The sequence below is a fragment of the Pteronotus mesoamericanus genome, unplaced genomic scaffold (genome assembly GCF_021234165.1).
Source record: "Pteronotus mesoamericanus isolate MK-2021 breed Mesoamerican mustached bat unplaced genomic scaffold, CSHL_Meso_final scaffold_85, whole genome shotgun sequence".
Lineage (NCBI taxonomy): Eukaryota > Metazoa > Chordata > Mammalia > Chiroptera > Mormoopidae > Pteronotus > Pteronotus mesoamericanus.
The window spans coordinates 62,097,174-62,111,123 of record NW_026555329.1 but is presented as its reverse complement, the minus strand read 5'-3'; the positions used below and the strand labels follow the sequence as shown (position 1 = coordinate 62,111,123).

Below are 13,950 nucleotides of genomic sequence, written 5' to 3'. Positions count from 1 at the left end.
TGTTTTATTTCTTCTTTACCAGGCTAAGTGGTGACTCTTTAGAACTCAGAACAGATATTTCTCTAAAGCATTGGTTCTTAATTCAGAGTGATTTTGACCCCCAGAAGATATTTGGCAATGTCTAAAGAAATTTTAATTGTCACAGCTGAGATGGCAAAACTATAATCTAGTGGGTAGAGACCAGATATGCTGCTCCATACTTTATGACACATAGGATAGCGCCTCCCTACACCCACCATTGAATTATCCAGTTCAATTTGTCAGGACTGTTGAAGTTGAGAAATCCTGCTCCTAAGGATACTGTATTCATCCCTACTCCATCCCAGCATACCTCCTGTCCCATGTGTGCTCTCAAAGTACCTGTTACTGTACTGGGCACACTGATTTAATTACCTATTTGACACTGGTTTCTCTGCCTGCTACAGCATCTAGCACATCTAGCACGATCCTTAGTATATATAGGTCCTTCATTATTTAATGTATGAACAAATTATCACTCACCTATTTTTCGAATTATTTGGATAACTCAGATTTGGAAAATTTTAAGAAAAACTCTTAAAATAATGTTACCCGAGAAATTGCAGATTTATCTTTTACTGCTTTATTTCTTCCTAAGATTTTGGAAACAGAATCTGTGTTTTGGGACTCAGATATTCCATCTTTCTTAGGGATATAAGTTTAATAATCAGAACATTCTGCTGATTGAATCACATTAACCTTTACAAAATAGTTTTTAATTTGTGATAATTTCTGGACCAAAATAAATCTACTGTTTGAACTCTGACTGTATCAGTATAACTTTTTACTTCCAAATTCAAAGAAATAGGACATACTGAAATTTGAGTAATACTATCTATGAGCTATTAAGGGAGAAAGGATCTGATGTATCTGTGTATTTAAACTACATTTCTAGTATATAGCATTTATTCTTCATTCAGTCAGTCATGCATTCATGCATTCATTCATTTAACCAATATTCACTCATATTAGTTGAGCTCCCCTTCTCTGCCAGATGGAGCCAAAGAGGCCCTAGAGAATTAATGGTGAGCAATACCTAGTCATTATCATTTGTTTTCAGTGCAGTGGTAGAGACATCAGTCAGTGATCATATAAAAACAAATTTAAGTTGCAACTGAAAAATTCTTCTGTGAAGGACATGTATGTGGCTCCGGTAATTCCACGATAAGATTTTCAACCACTTGGCGATGTCGGATCTGTTGAGTGCTGTGAAAGAGGACAAATAATTGCAACAGGGTGGTCAAAACAGGAGGATTACTTATAGTTGTGGGAATATGAGAAGGCTTTGGTGAGAAGGGACTTTCTGAATGTGTGAGACCTTGAAGATTACATGTAATTATATCTCACTTATCAGAGTATTTTTAATGTACTGTTTAATCTTCACAGAAACTTTGTGTATTAGATTCTTGTACTTATTCCCATTTACAGTTGAAAAACCTGAGACAGGATTTAAGAGGCTTGGTTAAGGTCACAGAAGTGACAGAGCTAGGATTTGACTTGAAAACATTCAGGCAGCATAGTGTATTAAGAAAACATATACATAGGACACTGCAGAATTTATATAAGGAATTTGAAGTTCTTTTTGTCTGAAATGTTAACTGCTTGAAGAATAATGGTGGAGAATATATTTGGAGAGATAGATTAGTGTCAGATTATGTTCATTCTCATTCCTGGCTAAATCCCTAAGACTTTATTCGGTATGCAGTAGAAATTACGTGGAGGTGTTTTAGGAGAAGGGTGCAGGACTGAAGGAAAACAATGTGGTGGTGGTAAGATAGTACTGTAGAAAAGTGGTGGAGATAAAGGAATGCTATTAAATTATTACAATAACCAGATTTTTTAAAAATGGACCTAGACTTGGGCTGTGACATTAAGAAAGACACAGGTATGATTGTAAAATAAGATGGAAGTAGGGCCAATGGAAGTTAGCAACTGATTGGATTTGCCTATCTAATAAGATACTACATAGCTTAATTTATGTTTATGAAATTATTGGGAAATTTTTGAAGTCCTCATAATACTAATCCAGGCAAAAGATACTGAAGTTCTGCTAAAAATGTTATTACTTGTCCTTTTTCCACAATAGGTATGATCTCTGGGTGATTTAACCTGTTAATACTTTTAAACCATAAAAGTCTCTAAAGTTATGAAGACGACTTTGTTTATGAGGGGCTAATTTCACTTCCATCTCTAGCTAATGATATGTTTTTTAATATAAAATTAAGAATAAAAGGAATTTAGAAACATACCATGGTACTAAACTGAAATTGTGTTTACCCTTTTGTTCTGTGAAATTTGTATTGTCTGTATTCTTCAGGGGCATGGCCCTCTAAATAATATTTTAGCTCTTATTTACTAAGTTCTTTTATGTCTTTCACAGTGATTGTTTATGCTTTACAGGATATACTAAGTGTGATGTAGTATCTTCTAAGATATACCAACAAAATCTCAGGGCTAACATTTGGATGGTTGATGCTAACTGATTTAACCAAGAAGAGTGAATTTTATTTTGATGCATGGGGAAGGCATGAACAAAACCACCATACCCAAAAGTCTGCATTCTGTTTGCAGTCAATCTTCATTCCCATCCCCAGTTCTAGGCAACTACTAATTCACTTTCTGTCTGTCTGTCTTTCTGGACATTTCATATAGAAGACTCATAGAACATGTGTTCTTTGCTTCTGCCTTTTTTCACCTAGCACATGGTTTTGAAGTTCATTGATGTAGCAGGTATCCATTTTTATTAGTCAATATCAATATACTTTTATAGGTATTTTAAAAAATATTCTTGTTAATTGGTCTCCCTTATTTTAAATATAAACTTTGTGAAAGTGGAGAACATTGCTAGTCTTCGTAATTCCAGAATAACATCTGTGAACTCATGGAATACCTATCTGTGTACCTATCTACCTCTTTATTTAATTTATCTCTCCCTGTATGTGTGTGTGTATGGATCTATATTATAGTATTTATGCTTTTTGCTCTTCCCAACTTCCCATGTTCTTTTGAAATATAATAAAAACATGAAGGGAAATTATGCAACCTCATACTAGAATAATAAAAGGAGTGCTGTTGTATAAAGGTCTTTGTTTCAATAATAAACTTTTATATAAATGGAAAACAGTAGCGGAAATACTGATTACTTTTAAAACAGTGCTGTGGTAGATAAAATGGAGGTGAAGCAGCTTTCGTGGAGGTGTTTTTTAGGGGATTATATAATTTATGCATGGATGCTTCTTTGATTAAAGACCTTGCTTAGATGTACTACCATTTTTTTCTTACAATAAAACTCTAAGGGAATTTACAATTAATCATACTGAGGAAATTAGGTGAATTGCTCAAGATTGCAGAACATAGGGCTTAATTTATCATTTGTTAACTTTTCCATATTCATATCAAGTTACAGCAAGTATTACTTAAGTGTTAAAGTAGTTAAATACTTTGCCAACAGTTTAAATATGAAGTCTTACTAGTACATGAAAGTGGTTAAAGTCAATACTTTATCAAAACTTTGAATATATTTTAGATACTATGCACTCGTTAAGTAAAGTAAGGATACTGATTTATCAAAGGTCTTTTTACTGTCCCTCCCTTCCCTAGTGACGATAGCGATTAAGAAAATAGACTGTCAAATTAACTTCTTAGCTTTGTAACTTTATTATTTTTTTATCTTTCATTTAAATTTTTTTTAACTTTTTTATTGTTCCAATACATTTGTCTCCATTTACCGGCCACCACTCTCCCCTGCCCCACCCTCTTCCACCTCCCCCCGCCTCAGTCCTTCCCCACCTTGGCTTCGATCATGTGTCTTTCACACTGGTTTAACTTTATTATTAAAATATGAAGTTGTAAGTTGTCTCTAATTTCACAAGTTTATTTTTCTTTATTTGGGAATAACTAAAAAATGAGTCATGGGAAATAAATATTTTCCCTTTTGTGTAGTCATTATTGAAGCACTATATGTATGTATGTATGTATGTATTTGGTATAACACTTCACTTCTTAGAGTAGTTAAGTAAAACATATTTGGTAGTTTGCCTTTTTATTTTTAGTATTTGTTAAAATTGATAGCATATTTTCCAATCATGTCATGGATCTAATGCTAAGTAAAAGCACCTGAAAGCTATTTAATATTTCATTTAGATGCTCCTTAACTTTGTTGTCTTTGAAAGCGAATTATGAGACAGATCTTTTTAAATGACACTCGTTTCATGAATCTGAATTTGTTTCCTTTTTTTATAAGTATATACATATTTAAGTACAAAACAAAGTATGTAAAATGGTATTTTATTTTGAAACACCTCATTATTTTATAGATAACCTTAAGAGATCTAAGAACATCTTTATGTTTAGTTATGCTATTCTAAAGAGCTTACTTTGCAGCAGGTAGATGATAGTTTGAAGACTACCGCTATCATAATTCTTGTCAGGGCCTTCAGCTCAGTAACTGAATAGAACTAATGTGTGCGTGATGTGTACCTACAAAGAAAATACTTATAAAGTTAGATTCAATATACTAACAATTAAACTTCATAAGAGATACTTTTATAGTTCTTGATGTTAAGGAAATAATATTTTAATAATTCTGTAATTAACTATATACACATCTTTGTATTTACATATTCATTTTTTTTTACAACTCAGAAATACCCATAGATACTGTGGTAGCACTAGAAATTCTTTTATAAGAGTAGTGACATGATGGAATTGTTTGTATTTTGTTATGGAGAGAAAAAAACCTGAAGGTAGGAAAAATAATTCCGGTTTATAACAGTAGTCCAAAATTAGAGCTGCAGAAGTGGAGATATTAAACAAATCTGAGAAATAAGTGTACAGGAGAATTTTATAGTTTTTTAGTTTCTCTTTTCATTGTGCAGTATTTCTTTTTGAGTGCAATTTATGTTCCATTTTCCTTAGTTACCCTACCAGATGTTCGTAGTATACATTGCTCTAATTACTTAAATAAGGCAGCATAGTTTAATTCATTGATGTGGAGTCAATGAATTAAACCAAACACATATTCTCTGCTTTGCAGAAACATCATGGTAAGAAAGCTACTAATTTAGGCTAAATATTTGAAAGATTCATCCTTTATATGAGTCATACAAATTAGGCTTAAGCAAAAGATTATGGGGAGCATGTATCAGCAATGGAATAAGAACTGCAAAATCCAAATGAATTTCTGTAAACACTAGAAATAGTTATGATCATCTAATAATAAACAGACTGTGTACTTCGACAGTCTCCATCACTACATTCACAGCTGTTCTTCAGCTTTTAGCATACAGCAGGCTTCTGATAACTCCTCCCAGTTTTGCAGTGTGTATGATACTTTGGAAAGACTGGCACCATCATCTACAGCCACCTTATATCACTAAAAGTAAGATTCATGGAGAGTTACAGATCGAACACTCCACATGGAGAAAAGAACCAAGATCAAAACTATGGCTTATTCATTTATTATTATCCTTCATAATACTGTAAGCTACATTCTTTCTTGCTACTTTAGAGATAAGTTTATGAACCTTTATTTTAAATTCTGATAGGATTAATTCGGGGTTTTTTGAGGAGTTAATGGATCAAAAGATTCTATAAAGGTGTTCTACTTAACTTCATACTTTATACATAAATTATTTAATTAAAAATATAAAGCCTTGTTTTTGTAATCATTTTATTATTAAAATATTTAAATATACAGACTATTTGAAGGAATTATACAACTATCCATATACCTATCATCAGTGGATCCATTAATTCATTTCTTTTTTTGATTCACTTCACACATCAGAGTAAGTTGAATATATCAGTCCATATCATCCCTAAATACTTCACCATAACTATCAATAGCTAGAATTTGAAATTTATAACTTTTTCAGGAAAATATTAACATACAATGAAATGGATGGGATTTTGTTCATGTTGATTCACTTAAGTTCACAATGTGTAGTACAAATTTATGGATATATGATTTGTCCATAATGATAATAAAAAACTATATTTTTTACAGCCTTTAAAAGTTAGAAGCTTTGATTTTTTTATTTTATTGGTTCAGAATACTAATTTTTGTAGTAAATTGTAAAAACATATCTATAAACTTTAGTATAAAGAAGATGGAAATTAAATTAGACATTTCTGATTGCCTTTGGGCTTTTGCTATGAGAGGGACCCCAAAAAACAGAATATATTTATAAAAAATTGTGTATTTATTCTTACACATTTAAACTTTAGTCACCTTCAAAGTACTTTCCATCTGATGCAATACATCCATGGAGATTTTTTTTTCCACTGCTCAAAACGATTTTTGAACTCATCAAAAATGAAGCCTTTTAGTGCTTCTGCAATTTTTTGTTTCACCTCTCCCACATTAGAAAAACATTTACCTTGGAGGAATTTTTCATCCAGGGTAACAAAAAAATGTTGTTCAGGGCAAGATCAGGTGAAGAGGGAGGATGGGGCCCAGGGATCATGCCATTTTTGGTCAAAGACTGGTGAACACTCAGCGTGGTGTGGGCAGGCATGCTCGTAAATCCCCCAGTATGAAACAGGCAAATACGTTGAAAGAGCCTTCAAAGAAGATTCACGACAGCCGAACATAGCCTCTCACAGCAACTCCAGCTGGTACACTGATACAGATGGGTTCCTGGAGCACTTACCGTGTCGGGGGAAGCCTGTACTGCAAGAGGCTTGCCCTCCAGAAGATAATTTGGGGAGTTTTGGGTCCTGCCACAAAGGTTGCATTACTGAGGACAAGTTATAAGGTTACATATTTTACCCAGGTTTTTATCTCACCCAGTTGCTTCAAAGTTTATTTGGGTACTTAATTTTATAGTTCACACACATTGGGAAACATTCTGTAAGATGGCACTTGCCCCCTGCTCATTTTCTGGGCAAATAAGGATGCCATCCCTCTTCTAATCAGCTGCAGGAGGGATAGGAGAAGTCAAATTAGTTTGCCCTCATGAAGCACTAAAATGGGAATTTACTCTTAATTTCTTTTTGCACTCTTGTAAGTAACAAAGGAGATAAAAAGGCAAAAAAGAAACACAAGTGTCTGTAGACTATTAAAAGGGTAAGTAATGGAGAGGCAAGAACTCCCTAAGAGAATGTCTTAAGACAGCAGTAAACTCTACTGTTGAGTAGCTGCCTTTTTCTTCAAGTGAGGCTTTATGAGGCTTTAAACTATTCAACTTTCTCAGTAATACTTCTTTTAAAATATCTTACAGATCTAATCTACATAAGCTTTTAACAAAGCCTTTTTAGTGAAAGGAAATACCAGTCCTGTGAAACTTTCTGTGAAAAAGGGGGAAATTCTGCATACTTACTGATCTCTTGAGAACCACAATGCATATTTGCACATAACCTCTGAAAAATTTCAGTAAAGGAACCTGCTTATGGTTAAGATATTTTCATTTGAAATTACTTGAACAAGGGACCCTTTTTAATGCACTTGGATTCTTATTTGCTGAAACTGTTGTTCCATGGAATCAAGTTGAGGGATTGTGAACCTGTTCAGGCTGATTGAGTTTTACTTTCAAGCAATTCATTATTTATGGGTTGTTTTTTTTTTTTAAACCTCATTTGCTTTTTATTCTGAACTGGGACGAGGGAAGGGCCACTATTTACTTTTTTGTAATTTGTGATAGAAATTGCAAGAGACTTTGTCTCTGGTGATCTATATACTTCATGAATATTTATTTTCATAACATGTAATGTTGCTGCTCTAAATCAGTGGTTCTCAAGCGTTTTATACTCTTAAAAATTATGCGAATCTCATGGAGATTTTATATTACTGCCTCAGTCAGTTCATCCTGGCTGATATTTAAATTTATTAATTATTATTTATGCCTATTAAATTTGCAGTTTTGTTGCCTTATATTCCCAACTTACAAAACTGTCTCATTTTGAAGCATTTAAAATGAGAGGACTAGTGTAGAAGTCCAGCAATAAAAATAACATTGTAAATATAAGTAATAAATAGTTTTTTGGTACAAATATGAAATTTGAGTTTGCACAATTACAAATAAATTTGCGATATGTGATTTTGCAGAAGCTCTCAAGAAACAAAAAAAAGTAAAAACAAAGTTTGATGATGTGTACCTGAATTGGACTTTGTTAGGCTAAACTCCTCTTTGTTCTTGTTTTTTACATAACTTAAAACCTTCAGAGAGGTTGTGGTTTTTTCAAAATACATTCATCATTATCAGTAGAATCTAAAGTGATTCCTTGTCTTTGTATTTGGTTTCTTATTCATTCAGTGTGGTTAAAGGACTTCGTCTGTCAGTTTTCTTCTCTGTGACTTGGCAAAACTTTTTCAGTTCTGAATTCTTAACTGTATTTAAATAAAGCTAAAAAAGAAACTCCAAAGGCAGTGTCTTCAAATTCCTTTTATATCTTGTTGAATTGTGTTATAGTTCTTTAAGTGATGCAGTGCAGTAATGATTAATTTCTCTTATATCATTCTTCTAGTCAATTTCATTATTTTCCCAGTTTTAAAATCAGTTTTGTCTTTTTTAGTATAGATATGAGTAATGATGAAGTAATTAGTAAGATAATCAAATAGCAACATATTTCATGATATACTAGGGAAATAGATGACTAAAATCACATGATGTATCTTCAATTTTAAAAAAGTACAGTGAGAGCCATATGACAATGCCATATGAATATTTTATTGTATTTAAAAAAGTAAAATTTGTTATTTTTTTTTAGTGATCTTGGAAGACTTCTAAGACCAAAAAAAGTCATGGTACAACACTCCTTAAAATTATTAGCACTACTGAAAAATGAAACTCAAAAACTAAAGTTAGGGTCAGTGGATCCTGTTAATATATAAACTAGATGAGCATATTATCTTTTAACTTTTTTTAAAGATGCTTATTAAGATTTTGTTTTTATTTTGAAGTATTTTTTAATGTTCTCCGAGTTATTTCCCCCTCACAGAATCAGGTTTCTGTTTTCCCTCCTTGCCGCCTTCCTTCTCTTCCCTCTTCTCCCATTTCCTTCCCCTTTCCCTTCACTCTTGAGCTCATCTACTCACCCCTCTCTTCCAGTTCCCAGTTTCCTTCCTTCCCATTTTCTTTTTTTTCCTGTTTTTGGTAATTACTGTCTTTACATTTTAAAATGTAAATAAGGTTTATTTTGGGTTGTAGAAATTTATCTCCTTTGTTTTGTATGTAAGTTTACTTTTCCAACTTGATCTGTTCCTTGAATGGGGAATCTGATGGAGACAGTACTTGAAAGTGTCAGTTCAGGGTGAGTGGAGAGAGAGCTATCAGGCTGTGGATCCACTTACATGATAATGAAGGAGGGATTCTGAGTGGTAGCACCCACATTAGAAGGTTCCACTTCCGGTAAATCAGTGAAACACATGGAAAACAGCCTATGCTCCAGAAAGTGATGGGGTTAAAGACTAAGATACTGTGCCTGCTTATATGAAGTTATTTTTACAGGGAGTAGAGGTCAGAATGGGTGGATGCTGAAACAGTGGTTCTATTCTATGTGTAAACTTATAATTATCATTGATTTTGCCTCTACTTATCACTTCCACTCTTAATCTCAGTGGCTCCCATCATGGCGGTAGCCATTTTATAATATTTTCTGGTTCGCAGTCTCCTTTGTTCATTTTATTCCTTAACCATTTACTTTCCCATCTTCCTGAAATATGTTGATATCTTTTGTCCTCTACTTTTCTCTTCCCTTCTATTCCTTCACTGTTCTAGGTTTATTCTTTTCTATCAGTATGTTGTAATTACTAGACTACTAGGAAGGATAGGAGGTCAGCACAATTTTTTTGAGTGGAATTATCTGAAACATATTAAAAGGCAGCATATGTTACAGTTTTATTACCACCAGTATTTGAAGTTACTGTTTTTCATATATGTATAGTTTTCAATGAATTGTTGGCTCATTTGAATCACATATTTACTGTGAAATTCTAGCTTTTATAACCAGTTTTTATAAGATCTTTATGCAGTATATTGATTTCATCATCAAATTTGTTGCAAATATCTTCTAGTCTTTTGCTTTCACTCTAAATTTTTATTTATTTCATAAATGGTATTATATTTAATATGTTTACCTGCATCATGATTTTTTAACTTTGAAGTAATAAAGAGTTATTGCCATTCTAGATAATTTATATTAAGATTTTAATTTTTGTTTGACAAAATTTAGTTTTTGTGGAACACTTGCAAAATAATTTTGTAGTGCATTTTGAGAGCAAAAAAAGGTCTATGTTTTTATCTTATTCTCAGGAGACTTAATTAAAGGGAGGGATAAAGTTTGTTTGATATTTTGAACTGAGCTTATTCTTCTTTTGTCAAATCCTTTGAAATACTAACAATCAGGTAAAATATTTTTGTATTTTCCAGATTATTGTTCAGTTGTTACAATTGTGGACCAGACAAATGTAAAGTTAACCTGCCTGCTCTTTAGTGGAAATTATGAAAGCCTTCCAATAATTTATAAAAATGGAGATATTGTTCGCTTTCACAGGCTGAAGGTATAATTCATACTGTCTAGAACTTTTATTTTTTTGAAGAGAACTCTGTATTGTTCACTGAAACTAGTTAGCACTAATTACATGGTTGCTTTGTTAAAAGATGACTTCAAGCATTACAAGAGACAAGAAGAAATGTAAGTAGTATCAGACTTCAGTTAATTTATATTAGGAAATCTCTTCATTTGAACAAACTGCCTGCCCACTTTCCACAGAAATGTATTAGATGCCATGATTCAGACTGGTTGTGCTCTGTTTTCTTGCTTCTAAACATAGAATAATGTTTTAAATCTTTTCCATGTAAAATTTGACACCCAACTTTATTTTTTAAAAAAGTCTTAGGTCAACAACAACAGAAGTGTACAAGTATTGGGAGAGAGTATTTTTTCTTTCCTGTGTGCTTATACATTAATTCAGGTACAATGAAAACATTGATATTAAATATAAAATCAAAAGAAGTTGATCATAATTTATGAGAAATGCATTAAAATATGAACAGACTTAGGTATTTTTTAAAGGTATGCTAGCAGTTAAATAATTAAATATAAGAAAACCCTTAATAGAAAAAGTAAATCTATTAAATAGTATGTGATTTTTTAAAACTCAGCTTTCCAGTATTTTACTATTTTCAGTACCTTAGATTGTAAGCATTTTTGTCACTTTAGCTTTTCCCCTTCTTACACGGGCTTCTGTGCAACCCCTTCTTGATCTTGGTTTTCTTTTTCTTCTAGTACTTTGGTTAGTCTGTGTCCCTCGTGGTCAACATCATGCTTACAAAGGAGCACAATATTCCATGTGTGTTCTGTTCTTAGATATGGTGGGAATTACCTCTCTTGATCTGTCAGTTCCTTTTTCCCTAAGAATAGATGAATAGTACAGAATATGTGCATAAAGAGTACAATAGAAATTTTTTAATTTCTATTACAGGTTTGTTCAGACTTCACAGAATAGCTTATTTCTCACACGTGATGAGAACTGAAATATTTGTCTTCATGCAGTGCATCCTTTAGGGTCAGTACTTTTTATGTCCTGTTGAAGAACTCTTTGCTCTATCTTCTGAAGATGGCTCCTAAGTTTTCCTTTAAGTCATTTATTGTTATTCTATCTTATATTTAGATCTGTAATTTTCTTCTTTTAAAATTTCCTGGTTAATTAAAGCTGTGCTACTTCATGAAAACAGGAAATGTCCCCACTTTTTCACTTCTGGAAGAGTTTGTGCAAGATTTCTGTTTTGTCTCCCTTAAATGCTTGGGCCAAAGCACTGGTGGTGATATCCATGCCTGGTGATTTCTTGATTGATAGGTTTTTAGTAACCAATTAGAATGCTTTGGTAAACTTAACTTTGGAAAAGTTTGTGTCTGTTTTATCCGAATTGTCAAATTTGTTGATATAAAGTTGGTCATAATATCATTTATTTTTAGATGTTTTAGGATTTGTAATGATAAATCCTTTTTTGCAGTCCTGATATTGTAATTTGTTTCTTTTGTTCTTTTCCAAGTCAGTCTTTCTAGGTTTATCATTTTTATTAACCTTTTCCAAATCCCAGCTTTTCACTTTGATTTTTCTCTATTGTATATTTCTGTTTTTCTTAATTTTTCCTTCTACTTTCCTTGGGTTTGAGATATATTTGTGTAGTGTCTTGAAGGGGAAGTCTGAATCTCTGATCTTCAGCCTTTCTTAATTTGTAAAATATTCACTTATGCTTATAAATTTTTCTCTATGTACTACTTTAGTTTTAGTCAAGAAGTCTTAATGTGTTCATTTCATTATCCTTCAGTTCAATATATTTTCTAATTTCCAGTTGATTGCTACTCTGAAATCAACATACTTCTTAAAATACACTTATAAATATACTTTAAATTATTTATTATAAATTATTTTTTATTAGAAATTCATTTTTAATATTTAGGTTATTTTATAGTTAGCTTTTTATTATTGCTGCATATTTTGGTCAGAGGACATACTTTGAACTGTTCAATATTTAGAAATTTGTGAATGTTTATAGTCTTTTTCATCAATGGCACACATAAACTAATAACTAAAATCTGCAGCACACTAAAAATATATTTTTTGCCAATCTCAAAAAGAATAGGTATAATTTAGTCATTCACACTGTATGGCTGTCGTCTTATTAGGTTTTTCTTTTTCTTTTTTCTTTTTTGGACAGTCTAAGGGAAAATAGGTCAGTGACCCTAACTAGATACTCAGGTATTGCATGTTTTAACTTTCTTGCTGAACATCATTGTGCCTTTTGGGGATCACTGGTTGAAAATCACTTTCCTGGCATATAGTTAATTTTAGTAAATGATCTGTGAACACTCAAGTGAATCTGTTTTGGTATTATGCTCATAAATATAAATTAGATCATGTTTGTAAATTGTGTTTTTCAGACCTGTGTTCTTTCTGGTTTTGTGCATACTTATTTTGTGAGTTATTGGAGAGCATCTTTTCAAGACTTTACTTTGGCAGATGTATCTATTTCTGCTTGGATTTAGGCTCACTTATTAACTACATTTTATGCTTTTTTATATTTTGAGCATTGTCATATAGATTTAAATTAAGATCTTTTTCCTATAAGATTGATTTCTTTATTGTTGTGAAATGTTCCTATTTAGATCTAACAATGTGTCTCACGCTCTTTGTCTTGATAGCTCATCTAGTTTTGAATAGCCCTAAAAGGGTTGTTGTTTTTTTTTTAACTTGAACAAGGCCATTAAAAATACAAACATCCCTCATCTTGTCAGGGTTTCTTAATACCTATTTTGTGTGCTTTGTTTTTTTCCCCTGGGTTTCTTTTTGTTTGCTTATTTTTGGTTTTTTGGCTCATCACAATTTGGAGATCATGGTTAATAGTGAAAATATAAATAGAACAGAATCACGGTCTCTCTGTTTGTGTTTTTCAACAAACATTTTTTGAGTGCCTGTTTTGTATAGTCTTGAGTTTTAATGCAGGGAGATAGACGCTTTTAAAAGTAAACATGTAAGCCAAGGTAAGTTCAGACAGTGATAGCTGCTAGGAAAGAAGTAAAACAGAATCAGAAAAGGTCTTTCTAATGAGGAGGCATAAGACTCAAAGCCCAAATGATGGGGATGAACAGTTCTGTTGAGATAGGAAGAAAAATGTTTTCCAGGCAGGTGGGAGAAAATATGTGTAGTAAGAACCTTGGATAGTTAATGAGCCTGATATTGTAAGAACACAAAGAAGGCCATAATGGATCATAGTCAACAACTGTAGGAGAGGGTGGTAGAAGATGAAACTGGAGAGGAAGGTGGAGGCTAGTTCATATATTGCCTGTTATAAGTAAGCTGTTTAGATTTTATTCTATTCAATGAGAAGTCATTAGGCTGTTTTAAATCGAATGGCTTGATTTATAGCTTGAAAAAAACACTCATTTCTGTGAGCAGTGAATGGATTTTTAAGGAATAGGCATGAA

General features: G+C 32.3%; 1 protein-coding gene across 1 annotated transcript in view; it reads left to right on the top strand.

Annotated features, from left to right (window-relative positions):
• The window catches only part of POT1 (protection of telomeres 1), an 83,601-nt gene that overhangs the window by 26,747 nt on the left and 42,904 nt on the right, over window positions 1–13,950 (top strand). The window contains exon 8 of the mRNA XM_054563893.1: window positions 10,389–10,519. Coding sequence (XP_054419868.1) covers window positions 10,389–10,519 — 131 coding nt within the window. The remainder of the gene's footprint in view (window positions 1–10,388; window positions 10,520–13,950) is intronic.